General features: G+C 38.9%; 1 protein-coding gene across 1 annotated transcript in view; it reads right to left on the reverse strand.

Annotated features, from left to right (window-relative positions):
* ZNF462 (zinc finger protein 462) overlaps positions 1 to 16,626 on the reverse strand; it is a 37,315-nt gene that overhangs the window by 6,528 nt on the left and 14,161 nt on the right. Inside the window, exons 4-8 of the mRNA XM_018552809.1 lie at positions 14,630 to 14,904; positions 9,969 to 10,087; positions 9,675 to 9,851; positions 7,651 to 7,918; positions 6,262 to 6,398 (exon numbers count right to left, since the gene is read on the reverse strand). Of these exons, the coding sequence (XP_018408311.1) occupies positions 6,262 to 6,398; positions 7,651 to 7,918; positions 9,675 to 9,851; positions 9,969 to 10,087; positions 14,630 to 14,904 (976 nt within the window). The remainder of the gene's footprint in view (positions 1 to 6,261; positions 6,399 to 7,650; positions 7,919 to 9,674; positions 9,852 to 9,968; positions 10,088 to 14,629; positions 14,905 to 16,626) is intronic.

The raw sequence follows: 16,626 nt of genomic DNA on the forward strand, positions 1-16,626 counted from the left end.
ATCAGGTTTAAGCACAGTTCACTAGCTCCAAACTTGTTCCAGATCAATAGCTCAAATCGAAATGACAGCTCACCCATCTCTAGCCTAATAGAAAGTAGACCTTTCTGTTATAACACATCCTATTTCTTCCTATTCCTTTGATAAAAGTTATTTTCTAATTTGTTTCATTATATAGAAATAGAAAGTGTTTGTTTTACATGGAAAACACAAACACTAGGGGACTAAAATCAGTGTATTAAACCCATCTTAATAATAATATGGCAGCTCCCGGAAATGCTGGATGCCTGTCTGTTAGGCTGACCCACTGGCTTCAATAATTTTTAAATGCCTGACCAGAACCTCTAGGCATCCAGGAAAGTTAGAGGTTAGGTCTACATATTTGATCTGGTCTGGTGAATGGGAGAGCTCCAGCAGTTATCTTGGAGCATTGTAGAATGAATCCATATCTGCTCTGCAGCAACAGATCACAGCAACAGCAGTCTGTTGCATGCTGGTAAGTACTGGTGAGTAATACCTCACTGTTATGTAGAGGGTTACCCCTTTTCTCCCCAGATCTCAAAAAATACATCAGATGTTCTGGATGATATTTACAGGGATGTTTAAGGTACTTGGCCTGAAATGGTCAAGTAAAGGCATTCTAAAGAAGATTCTTCCAAAAAGTACTGAATTGTCTCTGATCCTCAATTTTTCAAGGAGAAAAAACTATTATTCATTCAAATTTCACAGCTGCCTAGTATGCATTATTTAGGAGTATTAAGAAAGCAGCAATGAAAATTGTATAAAAATCATTGTATAATAATTGCAAATGCCATACTTAATTATTTTATGGGAAAATGCATTTTAATAGTTCTCTACAATAAACTGCAAATATGCTGGCTGGTTACTGAAAAACAACCAACCAAAGCTTTGCATGAACACAACTAAAACCAAAAAACATCTGGGTGACCACTAATTATTTCACTATTGGCCCAATGTGCAGGTGTTTCGCGGCAGGAAGTTACTAGAAAACCAAATCTATAAAACTATTCATCCAGCAATGTGCTTGTGTATGCAAAACACACACACACACACACACACACACACACAATCTGTGTGCTATTTATCTCTGAGTGAGTCTAGAACAGCATTTCCCAACCTTTTTTCAGTCATAGCATACTTTAAACATATGCAAAATCTAGAGGCACCCACCCAGTCTAAAATGTAAATAAATGAAATGTACAAAATGTGTGTCCTTCCCTAAATCCATACCAGACCCTTATTCTAGGTATGGGTCTGGTACTGATTTTAAGGGGCAACAATGTTAAAAAAAAATGACATGGGTTCCCCCTTTCACATCAGAGTCCTCCTATACATTAGGAGACCCCCCCCCTTTACATCAAAATTCCAATCTTTCAAGTCAGAACCCCCCTTTGAAATCAGAGTCCTACTTTCCAATCTCCATTACAGCACGACAGAGGACAGTAGGTGGAGTAGGTGTGGACAGAGACAGACCATTGTCCTATCTAAATGCTGAGGGTGGTCCTGGGTGCCGCCTGCTTTGAACTAGCATAATGTGTTTTCATGGTACTGGCGGCCGGCCCACCTGCACCATAAAAACGATTTGACACCACCCCTAAAAGGACAAGGACAGCAGGATTTTTTTTGGTTGTTTTGTGTGAATATTGCATTGGATTGACATTATCAGACTTTAATATATAAAAGCCTCACTCTAGGCTAGTATTTTTCCCCCAAAACTCAATATTTTTCAATTGAAATTGCACCTGTGCCCAGAGTTCGGATATAGTATTTCCAGTAAAATAGCTTTAAAACAAGCCCTCTCTGAGCACTATAACTGTAGGTACTTTGGAGTTATGCATCCTCAAAGGTCACAACAGACACTCTGAAGTTGGGTTTCAGTTGATTTCAAATAGGTTACAGAACTTGGGGTTTGTTTACATTAGAAACTTAGCAGGCTGCCAAGTCACTGCTTTGATACAAAATTAGGGGACGGAAGCTGCGATTTTAGTGCCTTTGTTGTGAAATCTGAGGATTCATTTTTCCACAGTGCCTGCAGCTACAGACATAAGCAATGGCTTCTTTTACAGCTCTTTTACTCCTTGTTAAGAACATACAAATACTTTAAAGACTATAGTCTGGACACAGGAGCACTTTAACTCAAATCCACTTAACAACTGTGCTATAAGTAGCTATCTGTATTCTGGACACAACGGAATACCAAGAATTAAGATTATGGTAAATGGAGTAGACTTTTTAACTTTAACACAGCTACATTTGGATAAATAGAGTCACAAAAAAATTATCTTGAAGTAATTGAAGGGCAGTATCAGGATACCAGAACAGTTATGATCCTGCTAAGGTTTTATCTGTGTATGAACACGTGTTAACACAGCAACATTTATCCACCTTGACAACACTGCACCTGGGAGAATTTAACTATATTAACTTGGGAATCATAATGGAATCAGCTGCTTGACTTCCTCCTCTTGCTAAAATTTACAAGCAACAAAATGGTCAAAAACTAAATGGTAATGTACACAGGACTATCTTAGGAATTGTATAACCAACCCCAAGAACTTATTTTCAGCTAATTATTAACTATAATTCTTAAGAAGCTGTCAGTGTTATGGTTATGACATGCCGTGTATGCTAAGAATACAAAGAAGAGTAAACAACATGAGATGGTATCATAGGAATAAAAGAAAAACTAAGGAAGTTCTACAATAGTCAATATAAAACCTGTTACTTTTCAGAGGCATAGAAATGTCAGTACAGCACATCTCACAATGTTGAAGAAATCAGAATGGCTAGGAGAGGATGGATAAAAAGCTAAAAGCTAAACTGCTTCTAGACTGGAATACATAGGATTCCTAGCACCTGCATCAAATGTTTCTGCAAAACGGTATGTCTGCTCATCAGATATGTGTAATTTTACAGTCATTACTACACCAGCATATGCAAGGCCCCTTTAAAAAAGAGGACACCCAACTTCTGGTCATTCAGGCATCCTAATGCCCTCCTCCGATATCATACTTAACAGGCACCATTGCCACTAATACTACAGTGATGCAACTCCTTATCCAATAATTATGTATGCAAATAGAAATCTTATTCTACAAGGAGGCACATTTTAAGACAGAAAGACAGTTGCCTATTGGCCCAAAAACTCCAACACTTTCAAGAACTTGAGCATATTTTGGTGTACTGTCTTTAGAGATGTCGAATATTGTTTTCCAAATCCAAAATACTGGAAAGTCTATGTTCACCTTTAGATGCAGAAAACATTTGCCATAAAAGGTACAATCTACATGCTCAACATCAGTCTATAAATGTAAAAATTAAAAAAGAATTAACCCCAAACCACTTACTGTATAAAGCATGACGGTTTACAGTTTACCAATTTATACTGATGTGTCATAAAAATTGCATAAGCAGAGGTTACCTTCAGTCAAAACATCATGCCAAAACAAAATCAGCAGAACTAGATCAGTTTATATTCAACGTTTGACTGTTGCAGCAAAAAGTTGAGCCTTACATCACCCACTCAAGCCTTCCAATAGATAGTTATAAAACGAACTAACTAACCAACCAACCAACCAATAAAGTGGTTTAATAGATAGGCTGGGACAGGGTCAAACTTTACATATCATTTCAGCTTCAGATTGTTTTGACACATGATTTCACCAAAGGTAACATGCTTTTTATAGCATATGCTTAGCTTTGTGACAGGCTGACTTGAACCTCAATTGGGGATCATGTAAGCTACAAAACATAGGAGTTGTCAAATAAGGCCAGTGTTAAACTTGGTCTCTTGGGTGTTCCAGGGATACAAGAGCAACAGTATTTATTGTGTGCATGGATTCACAAGTGGTAGAAACTTGTTCCACCTTCTTCCAGAGAAATATGCTAAAACAAAGTAACAAGTCTAATGGAATTCACTGTAGTGACAGACAGCTTTGTTACTTCAGGAAGGACTGTTTCAAGTCCAAGGATTTCCTGTTTCTATATGAATACATTCATTATAATAGGATTATTTAAGAAACCAAATGTGTTAACCAGTGAAGTGCAAACCTGTCCCCACCCTGAACTGTCTTACACAGCTCTGTCAAGAATCTGCAGCCGACTACAAACAGGGCTATACTTGAGACGTATGAATCATCCTCATCCAGAAATCTCAGGCTTGTTTGACACTGAGGAGCAATAACATGTAGAAAGAAGAAAAATTGTGCTGAGCATGACCAGCAATTCCAAAGAACGCAGCACTGAAAATGCAGTCAAGCAGTGTCAATGTCAACACCGCACATTCATATTAAAAAATGTATGATTCAATTACTTGTAAGATGGGGTTTTGAAATAAGTGATACAGTGGCTAAAGAGTTAATCCAATCAAAAGAAAAACAAACACATCCATAGATTGTAAACAGGATTTATAGGAGATTGCTCAGACAGGCAGGTCCCTTGAACCAAGATGTTTTCCAGCTTCCCAGCTTGACAGGTTCGTATCCATCATAAGCACCTTTCAGACCAAACCTTTCTCAATTCCAGTACTGAGCTAGAGACCCACCATGCCAGGGCAAGCCTGGTCAAGCTGGACAGGGAAAAAGAGAGGTGCCCGTTTTTCCCATGCAGCCAAAAAAGTTAAGTTGCACTGCCACAGAGTGAGACTCAACATATGGGACTGCCTCAAATGGAGATCACCATTACGTTCAGAACCTTCAGGCAAAAGCAAACGGTTGCACAAATCATGTACCCCAAAGTTAGCGTATGGGAGCAGAGAGACTGAATCTTTTCCAGGGGACGGAGACTAAGGTACTCCAAGCGATCAGACAGTTCCAATGTCAACTTCTGAGATTTTTTACCTATGCAAAGCTCTGCTGCGTTTGTATCATCCTATTAATGTTGGAGTATAAGGCTTGTGTCGACTGCGCTCTGAGGTTATCAAAACACCCCACTATGGGGATTTCTTAAAATCGAAGCCGAATCAAAACAGGAGCCAGCACCTTGGTGAAAATCCAAGGTGCAGAGGACAGGCTGAATGTAAGGGCAACAAATTGGTACTGTTAAGTCCTAGCCTTAAGCCTTAGGAACTGTTGCATGTGAATAGACAGGAGATTCATCCTGGAGATGTTTCTAAAGATATCTGCTAGGCCAACAACACAATAGCACAGGGCCACAGGAAAAAAGTTCTAGCTGTTTAGGAGTGGTGCCATAGATGTTGACCATACAGATAAGGTATTTCACATGCTCATGGTGGCAACAGCAGGATGAAAAGCAGGGCCTGCAAGAGCAAACAAGGCTTTAAAAGAGGATGTATACTCTCTTGTCCATGTGGCCCTTGAAAAACATGGACATCCTCTACAGCAGGTTTAGCCAAACTTCAGCCCTCCAGTTGTTTAACTACAAATCCCATAAAGCACTGCAAGCCTGACAGTCACAGACATGACTCCCATTGACAGTTCCATGATGGATTTGTAGTTTACCCACAACTGGAGGGTCGAAGGGCTTTGGGAAACTTGCTAGAGGTCTTTGAGAAGCACATTTTTGCATGTTTCTACTTCGAAAGCAGAGAGAAGGCATCCAACACCTATGAACAAAAGCAAAATACTGAGGCAGGCTGGGAGTAGGAGGGGTTATACAGGGCTGTCTTACAGCTTTGATGTGACGGTGTCCAATCACTGGAAGGTAGCTGCATAACCCATTTGTTTCAGAATAAACTCTGTGTGTCCTATGATGTATGAACAAGAAATAGCTCTCCGATATCCCCCAATGACACTAAATATAGAAAATATCAGTGCTTTTAGTGATAGAAAGTCTTCCTTGTTCTTAGAACCCTACATAGCTGGATGCTTACATTACAAGCTAAATTCAGGCTGTGTATGGCCGCCACTAATTCTACAACCTAATATGTATAATATAAACTATTTCATAATCCTGTTTCCTTCCAAACGCATACAGAAAAAAAAGTCAATTATTCACATCTCTGTAATATAATCATTCTTGAATAAGCAATAACAACATTTTATCATGCCACTGAAGGCATGATCGATGCTTTTAATTGAAACAAATTCTGAAACATGCAGTCTATTTAAAATGAACCTCTGAGGACACAAATACGAGGTAATAATAGCAGCTACCACCGTTAAATTTGCATGAGCTACCACTGCTGCACTTGACACACATTATGGAATGATCAAATGCCTCCCGGTTTGCATGCAGTGCAGTTTACAATACGAAACAAACGAGAACACAACATAAAGCCTTTACCTCTATGCAGGACAATATGATCTATCATATTGTGTTTATATTTGGTATGATACAGGCAGAGAGGACATCTAAGGTCTTTGGGCCCTTCCTGAGGAACAGCTGAATGGCCTGCTTCAACATGCATTGTAAAAGCAGATCTGTTAAAGAAAAATAAAGCTGTAATTAAGATAATATATAATCAACATGTCCTCATTGCGGATTTCAATTATACATTCTAAAAAAAGATCAACAAGTTTTTGTCATTTGCTGTTCATCTACCAGAGGTTAAATTGCTCTGCTGTTTATAGTGAAACAGAGTTTGTATAGTACTACCTAATGTATCAAATAGGCCAGCACACCAGAGAAAGATAATTTTCAAATCTCACAGTAGTTTATATTCTCAAGCAAAAAGTGTAAGATAAATATACACATTGTACAGGAAATCACACAAAGTTCTAAATGCTTTGCCATACATAAGCTAGCTTTCCACTACTATGCAGTTCAGATAATATAGTCCATGTCAAGTCCCAGTGCAAATAATAAGGTTTATACTTAGTGTCTTATACTTTCTGCTTAAAAATATAAACAACAGTGAGATTTGAAAGCTATCTTTCTCTGGTTTGCTGGCTTATGTGATTTACTGTGAATTTGTGGGAAACTTCTTTGAGGAGGTGTCCAATGTGGTTTCAGCACCAGATTATAAAAGAAAAAAAACTGCTTGCAACAAATGTATAACAAATTGAGTGTGCATTGTCCATTTATAGTTCTAGTACTACCTCCATGCACATATTACTTCATTAGAATGTAAGCCCTCAGGGGCAGGGCCCTCCTTACCATCTTGTCTTGAATTGTATTGGGACTGTAATGTCTTCCTTATATTGTAAAGCGCTGTGCAAACTATTGGCGCTATATAAATCCTGTATAATAATATCACAGAGGGATGAACATTCATTAATTCACTCAACAAACAGCCTCCAGAATAAGTCTCATCTTGGTAAGGAAGAAGGGATGTGTTTACAGGACAATAAAAGCAAACCTAGCCAATCTTGCACAGTCTTAATCTAGCCATACACGTCTCGATTTCCTGCTAAATCTGCCCTGTCTGCAGCACCCGTCCTGGCAAAAGTGAATTTAATAGACTGAGCCAGGTGAAATATTTTCAGCTGAACAGTGACTGTATCCTATCAGTTACCTTTCAAGTATTCAGAAAGCCATGGGTGCTGCAGCTGCCTTAATACAACAGCCGGCAGTGGAGATTCCTCCATCCACATTGTTTAGCGTGGAAGGACGAACCTATCCCACAGGCTGAACAAGAGAAATCTATGTTTATATGGCTAACTTTACTCTGAGAATGACTACTTCAGTCTGTCTAATGTTAAACGTAAGTGAAACACAGTGAGTTGTTCTTACTTGAAGCATGTATAAAAGAAGCAGTCTTTGCACTTAAACAGCTTCTTTCCTCCATGTTTGTCCCTGTAGTGACGGCGAATGCTTTGAATGTACCCAGAGGAAAAGTCACAAAATTCACACTTCAGGATAGCATCTTCTTTATGTTCTGGTGCCATTGTAACCACAGGTAGAGGCACAGGACTATTATTGCTGTTATTTTTGGCTAAAGCAGCTGACTGATAATGATTGAGCTGCTGCTGGACATCTGGTGGCTCAGAATATATAGGTTCTATAAAAGAAAAATATGGTCATACTTTGAGGTAGATAGTTTAACCTGCTGTAGTAAGAATGTATACATTTGCTTACAAATCTTTATAGCGTTTCTGACAAACAGAGAAGGAGCTTTCCAGACAGATATACAGTAGACTCTTAAATGTTTGCATTATGTAAACTTGTTACCTGCCTATTAGCACGATATATATTATACACACACACACACCTTTTTTTTATCCACCCAGAAATCTGTCCATGCTAAGTATGCCCATCTTAAAAGAGGAAATTTGCCCATATCTTTGAAATGACAACAAAGAGATCTTTAGAAATGTTTAGTGATGACAAGCTACAAACAGTTACTTCTAGATAATTGCTGGCTTTGTATTCTTTGCACACCTTATTTTTCTTTTTTCCCCCATTCTTCTCACAGTGGCCATTTTTAGTAAGGGAAAGGCCGTTCCCTGAGATCTTGTGAGATTACAGATGAGCATTGAACTGTGATGTAACCTTCCCAGGATGCAACACTGTGCACAAGCTGCATCACTAATGCCCAAGAGGACCAGGAAGTGGAAACACTAATTGTAGGTAAAGGAAAAATATGTTTAACTAATGCATGTAAGATAATTACATATCAACGGGCAGAGCTGCATACTGATGTCATTTTAAGTGAAAGGGGGTAAAAGGTTCACTTTAACTGGTAGCCAGTTGGAGCTCCTGCCCCAAAAATCGAATGCATGCACCTTCTAGACTTATGGAGCAGTGTGAGAATTGATTATATTGCAAATAGTTGTGCCTGCGTTTTAGCCTTAAACTGAAGCATTTTTGACAATGCTAAGCATAACCTGGGTTTGGAGCTCACAGGCTACCCATTTTGGGTTTGGGAAAAATTAGGGTAAAAAAAAAAAAAAGAATGCCCAGGAACCTTGTTCTGTCTATTTTTTTTTAGCTTGCACTGTTACCTTAATAACTTCATTCTAATATGAGAATATCTTTTTTCAAGGATCAGTGAAGTGATATGACATAAATGTGTGTTCACTTCAAATATCCAGGCATATGAAGAAGCAAATCTCTGTGTCCCAATTTCTACCAACCATAACTGGATGTTTGAAAAGGATACAGGTTCACTTTACACTAAGGTTTCAACTTGCTTCCCATAATTATTTTATTTCCAATATTGCAGCGTGATGTCAATATGCTCTATTCAGATTAAGGAGGGCATGTTCTCCATAAATGCTGCAATCGACTTCATTTTCAAATGTAGTCTTTTTTTTTTTTTTGCAGCAAATGCATGGCACAAATTTAAGGACAAATAAACTCATTAGCTCCAGTTCAAAAGGTTAATGTGCAAATAAAATGTTTGCTGTGTAACTTTGGTTTTTAGTATATTACTCTAGAACACGGATGTAATACCAGAGAACACAGACTGTTCTCTGGCTACACGTCTATGATTTTGCAGGTAAAAACTTGATAAAATATTTTTATAACGCTACAATATTGCAAGTTGCGGTAATACTATAATGTCAATTACCAAAGTGAGGTCATCTTTTTATTGGATTACATAGACCACTGTTTGATTTGTATTTAAAATGTCTGCTCTAGAATGACACAATGCACTAAGAACTACATGTGTAGATCGTATAGAAAACACTTGCTTTCATGTGTTGATACACTGGGGTGTGCCTACAGTTACAGTAATTTATTAAAAGCAAAAAGAATGTATGTTTCAGTATCAATGGCAAACATGGTGATTATCTTTAGAATGGTCTACTTACCCTCTAGACCTTCCTTCCCAAACCGTGATCTTTGTTTGGCACGTGGGCTCATTGGAACCATAGTTCGAAATTTTGGTAGCGTAAGAGTTTTTCCATGGACCTTTAAACAGTGATCTTTTAACTGACTGATTGTCATTTTTGATACAGAGCAAAATGAGCATTTGTAGGCATGTTCACCTGATAAAATTATACAAGAAAAATAATAAAATTGTCAATATTTATGTAAATCACGTTTTATAGTTCTCAGCAAAACTACCATCTGAACATAGCACCTAATGAATTCCAAAATCTCACCTCCGTGTGCTTTTGCAATATGTGTTTTCAGACGGCTATTTGAAGAAGATTTGAATGGGCAGTGTTTGCACCTAAATGGTTTGTGATGTCCATGGTGTTCCTGGAGGTGTCGATCCAGACTGGGGGGGGGAGAGAAAGAAACAAATTTAAATAAATGCAGTTTTATATATGACAGATTAAGTTCTGATTAAATCCTGAGGCACTTAACTTCCCTGCTCCTGACAAAGTAAGTACAACCCAGAAAATGCATAATCTAACTTTGGCTGGTACCCTACTTTATTGCTTACTAATACAGGGATGCACTAGTTTAATTGTATTTACATTTTTGCAGCCAAATTGAGAGAGCATCTGTTTTATATTTGTTACATGTTCCCCTTCACATAGCATAACTTAATATTTAAAATTTAGTTTAAATATTTAACAATTGACGCTTGCCCTTTAACTTGCTGAAAAATCTTACTTTGCATCTCCCTACTGTCACGTTAAGGGAGGGTTTGTTGAATAAGGTTTGCCATAATTAACCCTGTATATAAGGTGCTGGCAGATTGCCATTATCAGTTTAAAAACTAAAACTAAATGTGCAGGACTTGTCTGTCCTAAAAAAAAGGGTTAAAGAGCTCAAGGCTTGTGTGGTACATTGTATATTAAAGGCACTGAAAAAAACATTAGGTAATCTATGCCATCCAAAAAGCAATAGGAGCTGCCTGTAGTGTCCTATGGATAAACATGTTCCAAAACAAAAAGCTAGAAAATGGTAAATAGATATCTATATAGATATATCTATCCATCTATAAATATTTATTTTAGGTATGAAAACACATAACATAGTAGTGGTTTCTAAAATTTGGCTGGAAAAAGTTTTTTTTTTTATTCCTTATTCGATTTGTTGCTGTGTTTACATTTACATGCACTACTGTATTAGCTTTATGTTTGGATGCATTTCAGATTCCCCTATATTTATTTGTATTGAATAAAATGTATGTATGTGATGAATTTATTATTTATGCATTGGGCATTTGATAATATTTTTTCAGTTTAGCCTTATTACAAGAATGGGAAACTTTTAGCTCCCCATTTCCAACAGTGCCTAAATGCATTTAATGATTATGTTTAATATACAAATCATTGTAAACATCACTTTTGCCGTGATGCTAATTTAATATAATGCATCATCAAGTTCTGACAAAAACAAAAAAAAGTGCATTGTTGTTTGCTTCAAGTTTTGTCTTTTTGCTTCATGTAAAAGGGAGCATACATTTTAGTTTGTTTCTACTCAGAGGTTAGCACAAATATTTAAAGATGAATACACTTTTGCGTTGCATTTTGACTAAAGGCATCTAGTTATTAGGATCTAGTTATTAGGATCAACTCACATATTAAAATTGTTGATAATAACTAATGTAAGGTTTGTGAGAAATACAAGATTGCCTCTAGTAGGATCTCTGCTACAGTATCTCCATATGTTCCTGAACCTTCCTCTAAGGGTCAAGGAGAGGACAACTAAAGATTATCCATAAATAAACTTGTGCCATTAAAGAAGTGTAATAATTGCAGAGGTGTCTGGTGTCCGGTTGCTCTCCAAACAATATCAAGATATCTCAGTGGTTGGCATTTTATGATGCATTGACCTTTGTGCATTGATCATTTGTAATCTTATCAGGGTGGGATTTATTGGTTAAGGAGTCCATACAGTCATTGATCTACTGGCAAAGAAGGTTGCTTTAGACCCAATATGCCCATAACATTCAAGGTCAGATACTGAATAGCTGTAATTGAAGATGTGAATTCCCTGAAAGACTGAATGAATAAATGTGATTCTTATTCAACTGCTGTTATTGTGCCCTGCACAGTCCCCAAATTCTAGTGCCAATCCTGTACATTAGTCAAATTTGGCAATCAACATGGAAGGCCATGTGTTACAGATCATCCTCCTTGAAAGAGTAAGTTCCACCTACAATTATGGGAGGTGCACAGCAAATTTAAACATTGCCATCTAAATGCACTTCATGGCATGCGAGTACATAGGGAGATACATTGTTCTATATTCCTGCTTCATTGTGCTCTAGAACGTGCCACTGGATGCATTCCCAAACAAAAATACATTTTTCTGGGTAACCACAAGTGGAGGATCTATTACCCTTTGGCAATCTCTGCTTCCAGCCTATCAGAAAGTGGGTTTTGGGAGTGTAGTATAGCTAGTACAGGGGCATAAACATGGTTAAAACTTGGGATGCGGACAATAGGCCAAATGGGAGGGCTAAAAACTGACGATTGATTGCCCATAGCAAAATTAAGGTAGCAATGCACTGAAAAAATATGGACATGCAAGTCTCCTTGATGCCGGGAGGCTTTAAACAGACTTGGTGATTCCAGGCGGAATTTTGAGTTTGAATGAAGACATTTAGAGCCTACTGATCCAAGATGGGGCGAATGCACCCCTTTGGATTTCAAACAGTAAAAAAAGGTTAGTGTAAAATCCCTAAAACCTTTCTGCTGATGGAACCATGGCAATGACTCCTTGATTTAAAAGATCTGCAAGAGCGCTTTAACCATTTGTGTGGAAACTGATGGAATAGGGACATAATGGTAGCCTGAAAAAAGGTACCAATGAGTAGTAGCTCCTGATTTTCAGCTCTATGTGGCAATAAGAGCCAACAGAGACTGGGCACACCACAGCTGTGTTCCTGGAAAACTTGGCTATTAAAACAGTATCCAAAAGTATGTAAAGTCCAATGGCTGGGGGCGTGGCCTGGCTGCTGATATGGACAGACGCTGATCGCAGCAGCTCTGGTCCTCGATCTCCTTCACCTATCCTGACTGCTCACTCCCACTCTGTTTCTTCACCTGGCTGGTCAGAATCCTCTTCTCTACCTTCCGTCCATGGAGATGGGGAAAATAGGGTATCAGAAGGGCCCGTCTCCCACTGAGAAGCCTGCAGGCTTCCATAGGTCACAAGATGGCGGCGATCATGCGGCTTCCCCTCCTCCACACTCGTCCTCTGGCCGCACAGACCGTCCGGACCCTGCTCGCTCTGGTGCACGTAAGATGACCTCGCAGGGGGAAGTCTGGGGTGACTCATCAACAGGGGGCCCGCGGGAAAATCCCCACAGGCCTCCCTCAGCATCCCACATAGCTACTCCTCGGAATCCTTTTACGCTAAGGCCCCTGCTATGGCGGAGGGGGGTAGGGTCCCGCCCGAAGATTCGCCCATAAATGCTGAGCCTAGTCTCCTACAATTAATTGGGACCATACATTATTGTAAAATGTCCCTTGCTTTGCAGATTGAAGGGGTACATGTTGATCTCTCTCTGCTAAAACATGATTACAGGGTCTGAGTGAGCAGGTCACTGAAAAGGAGGGCAGAATGAATACATTGTAAGACACAGTCACTCATTTTACTAGAGATACCGCTGGGCTGCAGAGGGAACTTGCGGCTTGCAGAGCCAAGTTGGATGATCTGTAGAATGGCTCTAGACGCAATAACCTACCCCTTGTTGAATTCCCTGAGAAGTCTGAAGGTTCTCATTCTGAATCCTTTCTGCAAGGTTGGCTGTGAGAAGTTTTTCCTGATTTTCCTGAGGAGCGTATCTCCTTATATGCTGATGATACATATTTACTTATCTGACCCTAATCGCTCCCCTGCTTCAATTAGACATTCAGGTTTTAAAGTTAATTGGGACAAGTCTGTTCTTTCTCCCTTATATGCTACTATGATAGCTCATGTCCATCGCACAGCATGTGCCTTTTGGTCTGAAGTTACTTCTTTTATGGAGACTGGATTGGGTTTTCCCAACATATGTAACCCCACCTTTTGCCTCTTGGGTCTCTTTGGTGAGCTGATGTTGGATTCTGGGGCTCAGGCCCTTATCTGGCTGTTCTTGCTTTATGCCACAAAAGGCCATTCTCCTATTGTGGGGTAGCCCTGGGGCTCCCTCTTGGAGTTGCTGGTAGTGTTTAGTTGATCAATCCTTACCCATTTATAAATTTACCTATGAACAGCAAGGTAACCCGCAGCGATTTGATCGCATATGAGGTCCGTGGGTATCCTCTGTTACGACTGTTGATCCCTCATGATTGTAACTTGTAATTTGGCTTAGTACCCTGGAGTTCTCATATCCCTTGCTGATTCTATTATATGTACAGAAAGCAGTTGATGCTTAACCTAAAACTTTGTGTACTGAGACTGTAACCTTATTCTGAATCTATAGTCTTATGGTTGTTGCTAGGTTATGTTGACCTAGTTTTGATTAAGGTAAAGTCTTGATTAAAGGAAAAAGTATCTTGGGAAAAAAAAGGGATATTGTTTTCTAAGTAGAGAAAAGATGTCCATCCTTCTAGAACACTAGATAAAAACTGAGGCATGGTGAGAGTAGGAGGGATTATACCTGGCTGACCAACACCTACTTTGTTTGCCAGTGTCTAAATCCCCCTGAAGGAGGCAGTGTAGCCCAATTGTATCAGAATACCTACTGATCCCATGTCCTTTAATGAATAAAACACTTCCAAAATGGCTAGTAACACTTAAGTACCTTTCTCTATTAATGTCTAAAAACATTAAGCGCCGGACAATGCCAGAGATGAGAATATTAATATGTGCATAAGTAAATAGAATATACACCCATGAATCAAATGGAAAAGGTTTTTTTTCTCAGAATCCTTACTTGTGCCTGAAGGCAGAGACAAAGGAGCAGAACTGGCAGCTGTATTTGTCTTCTCGAGTAAACATTGCTAGTGCCAAGTGACTCCTCTCATGGGAACGCAAGCCTTGCATGGACATTAGAACACGGTCACACTGTTTACAGGGGTAGCCACCAATTCTACATCGCTTTGGTAGTTTGGGTTCATTTATTACTCCTATGGAAGCTTCTTCTTCTGCCACTTGTTTTGGTTCTTCAGGCTCTTTTTCAACTTCTGTATTACTCACATCTGCATCATCCTTACATAGAAGCAAAAAAGATAGGGTTTATTTAAATAATTTTGTATATATACTATATTAAGAAGCAATAGTAAATTAAAAGCAGGCTGATGATACATAGAATTAACTCGGCTAAGGAAAGTTGGGGATGTCTGTTTTTTCAAGCGTCCCTTCCCTGGGTGTTTGCTTGTGCTTTTTCACATATGGCTTTTGGCAAAAAGTTAAAAAGGTGGGGAGAATAAGATTGTAAAAGAAACACACATTACGCAAACACAGCATGGATAACTAATATGTGTAACACACAATGCTTGCTGCAATCTGCTCAGCCACAGCATTACTGTGCAGTATTTACACCTTCCAGATCTCAAGGAGGTGTCACAAATACAGAAATTATATTGTAGCGTAACAGTCATGATGTGGTGGCATCCCTTTATTTTCATCTGTTGATCCTGCCGGTAACACTTCCTGTCCTAGGATGTGCCACTCACTCACCGCACTGTATCTATACAACAGGAGCATTGTCACTATAGGCTGCAATCCTGATTTGGACAACAAATACCCCCCTACTTTCTTCATCTCCATAATATAGGTTTTCTGTAGTTCCCAGTAGAGAACTTGGAATGCTGATAACATTGTTGGAAATTTCAGTTCAGCACACAGGAAGCCAATATTTTCAGCAAGTGAAGAAAAAAAACCAGTTGATAACTTCCTGTGAGCTAAACTGAAAGCATAAACAATGTTATATTCCTTCCGTTAACAATTGCTCACCTTTCATGTAATGGAGATGGAGAGGAAGACATGTGTTAAGTCCAGCCTTGGTGGCAACTATGGCTCCCTCAACAGATACATAGAAGTGAGCATAGCCACCCTAGGACAGGAAGTGTGTAATTTACAGTATTATCAGGTGAAAGTTGAGAGAAAGAAAAAAAAAAGACAACTATCCAAAGACTGGTAAACTGTAATCTATTTTGGGGTTTAGAGAAGGTCAAGCGTAGTAAGGGATTATGGTGTCTGTCTGCTTGCTCATAGTGAATAATGGCCAACAAGCACAGACCTAACTTTGTCTTCCTCTGGGGAATACACAGGGCCCAAACAACAATATAAGAGAGCCTGAGGATACAACTACTGCATTTAAAATTTTTATGTGATTAATAAAAACAACTCGGCAGCTGTTTTAGGGATAACTGCTACTTTGTGACATGTAAAGCCCATAAAGATCTTGCAGGTCTGCACAGGCCCTTTGTTAACATGTTAAGGCTCCCCATCTTGTCACCTGCAATGCCCATGTAGTTGTCTCTGCCTAAGCAGAGAAACAGAGGACTGAAAGCTGTACAGGCAAAACAGTTTAGTCTGAAGGGTAAAACATTTTTATTTGCAAGCTGCTCTAAGTGCTTTAATTACCCCATGAACTTTGAAACCAGTAATCTTTGAAAGTGGATAGGTAAAGTAATTAAAAGTCAGTTTACAGCAGAAAAAAAATGGAATTCGTGACCTTGAAGTATTTTTCACTGAAAGCCAAAAGTTACGTTTTGGTCCAAACACTTGTTTAACTTAGCGTGGTGATCAAAGCCTATCCATGCTGCTATATCATCTCCCAAAGGGGTGTGCAAAATAATTGGAAAAAAGTGGAAGACCCCATTTTCCCGAACTCTTTTTGTCAAAGATCTGGTCACATGGAAGGCTAAAAAAAGAGACATATTAATTGCTGCTTTGTCATGATCAGAAGACCACCTTTTGGCTTAT

The sequence above is a fragment of the Nanorana parkeri genome, unplaced genomic scaffold, assembly GCF_000935625.1.
Source record: "Nanorana parkeri isolate BGI_ZX_2015 unplaced genomic scaffold, ASM93562v1 scaffold97, whole genome shotgun sequence".
Classification (NCBI taxonomy): Eukaryota; Metazoa; Chordata; class Amphibia; order Anura; family Dicroglossidae; genus Nanorana; species Nanorana parkeri.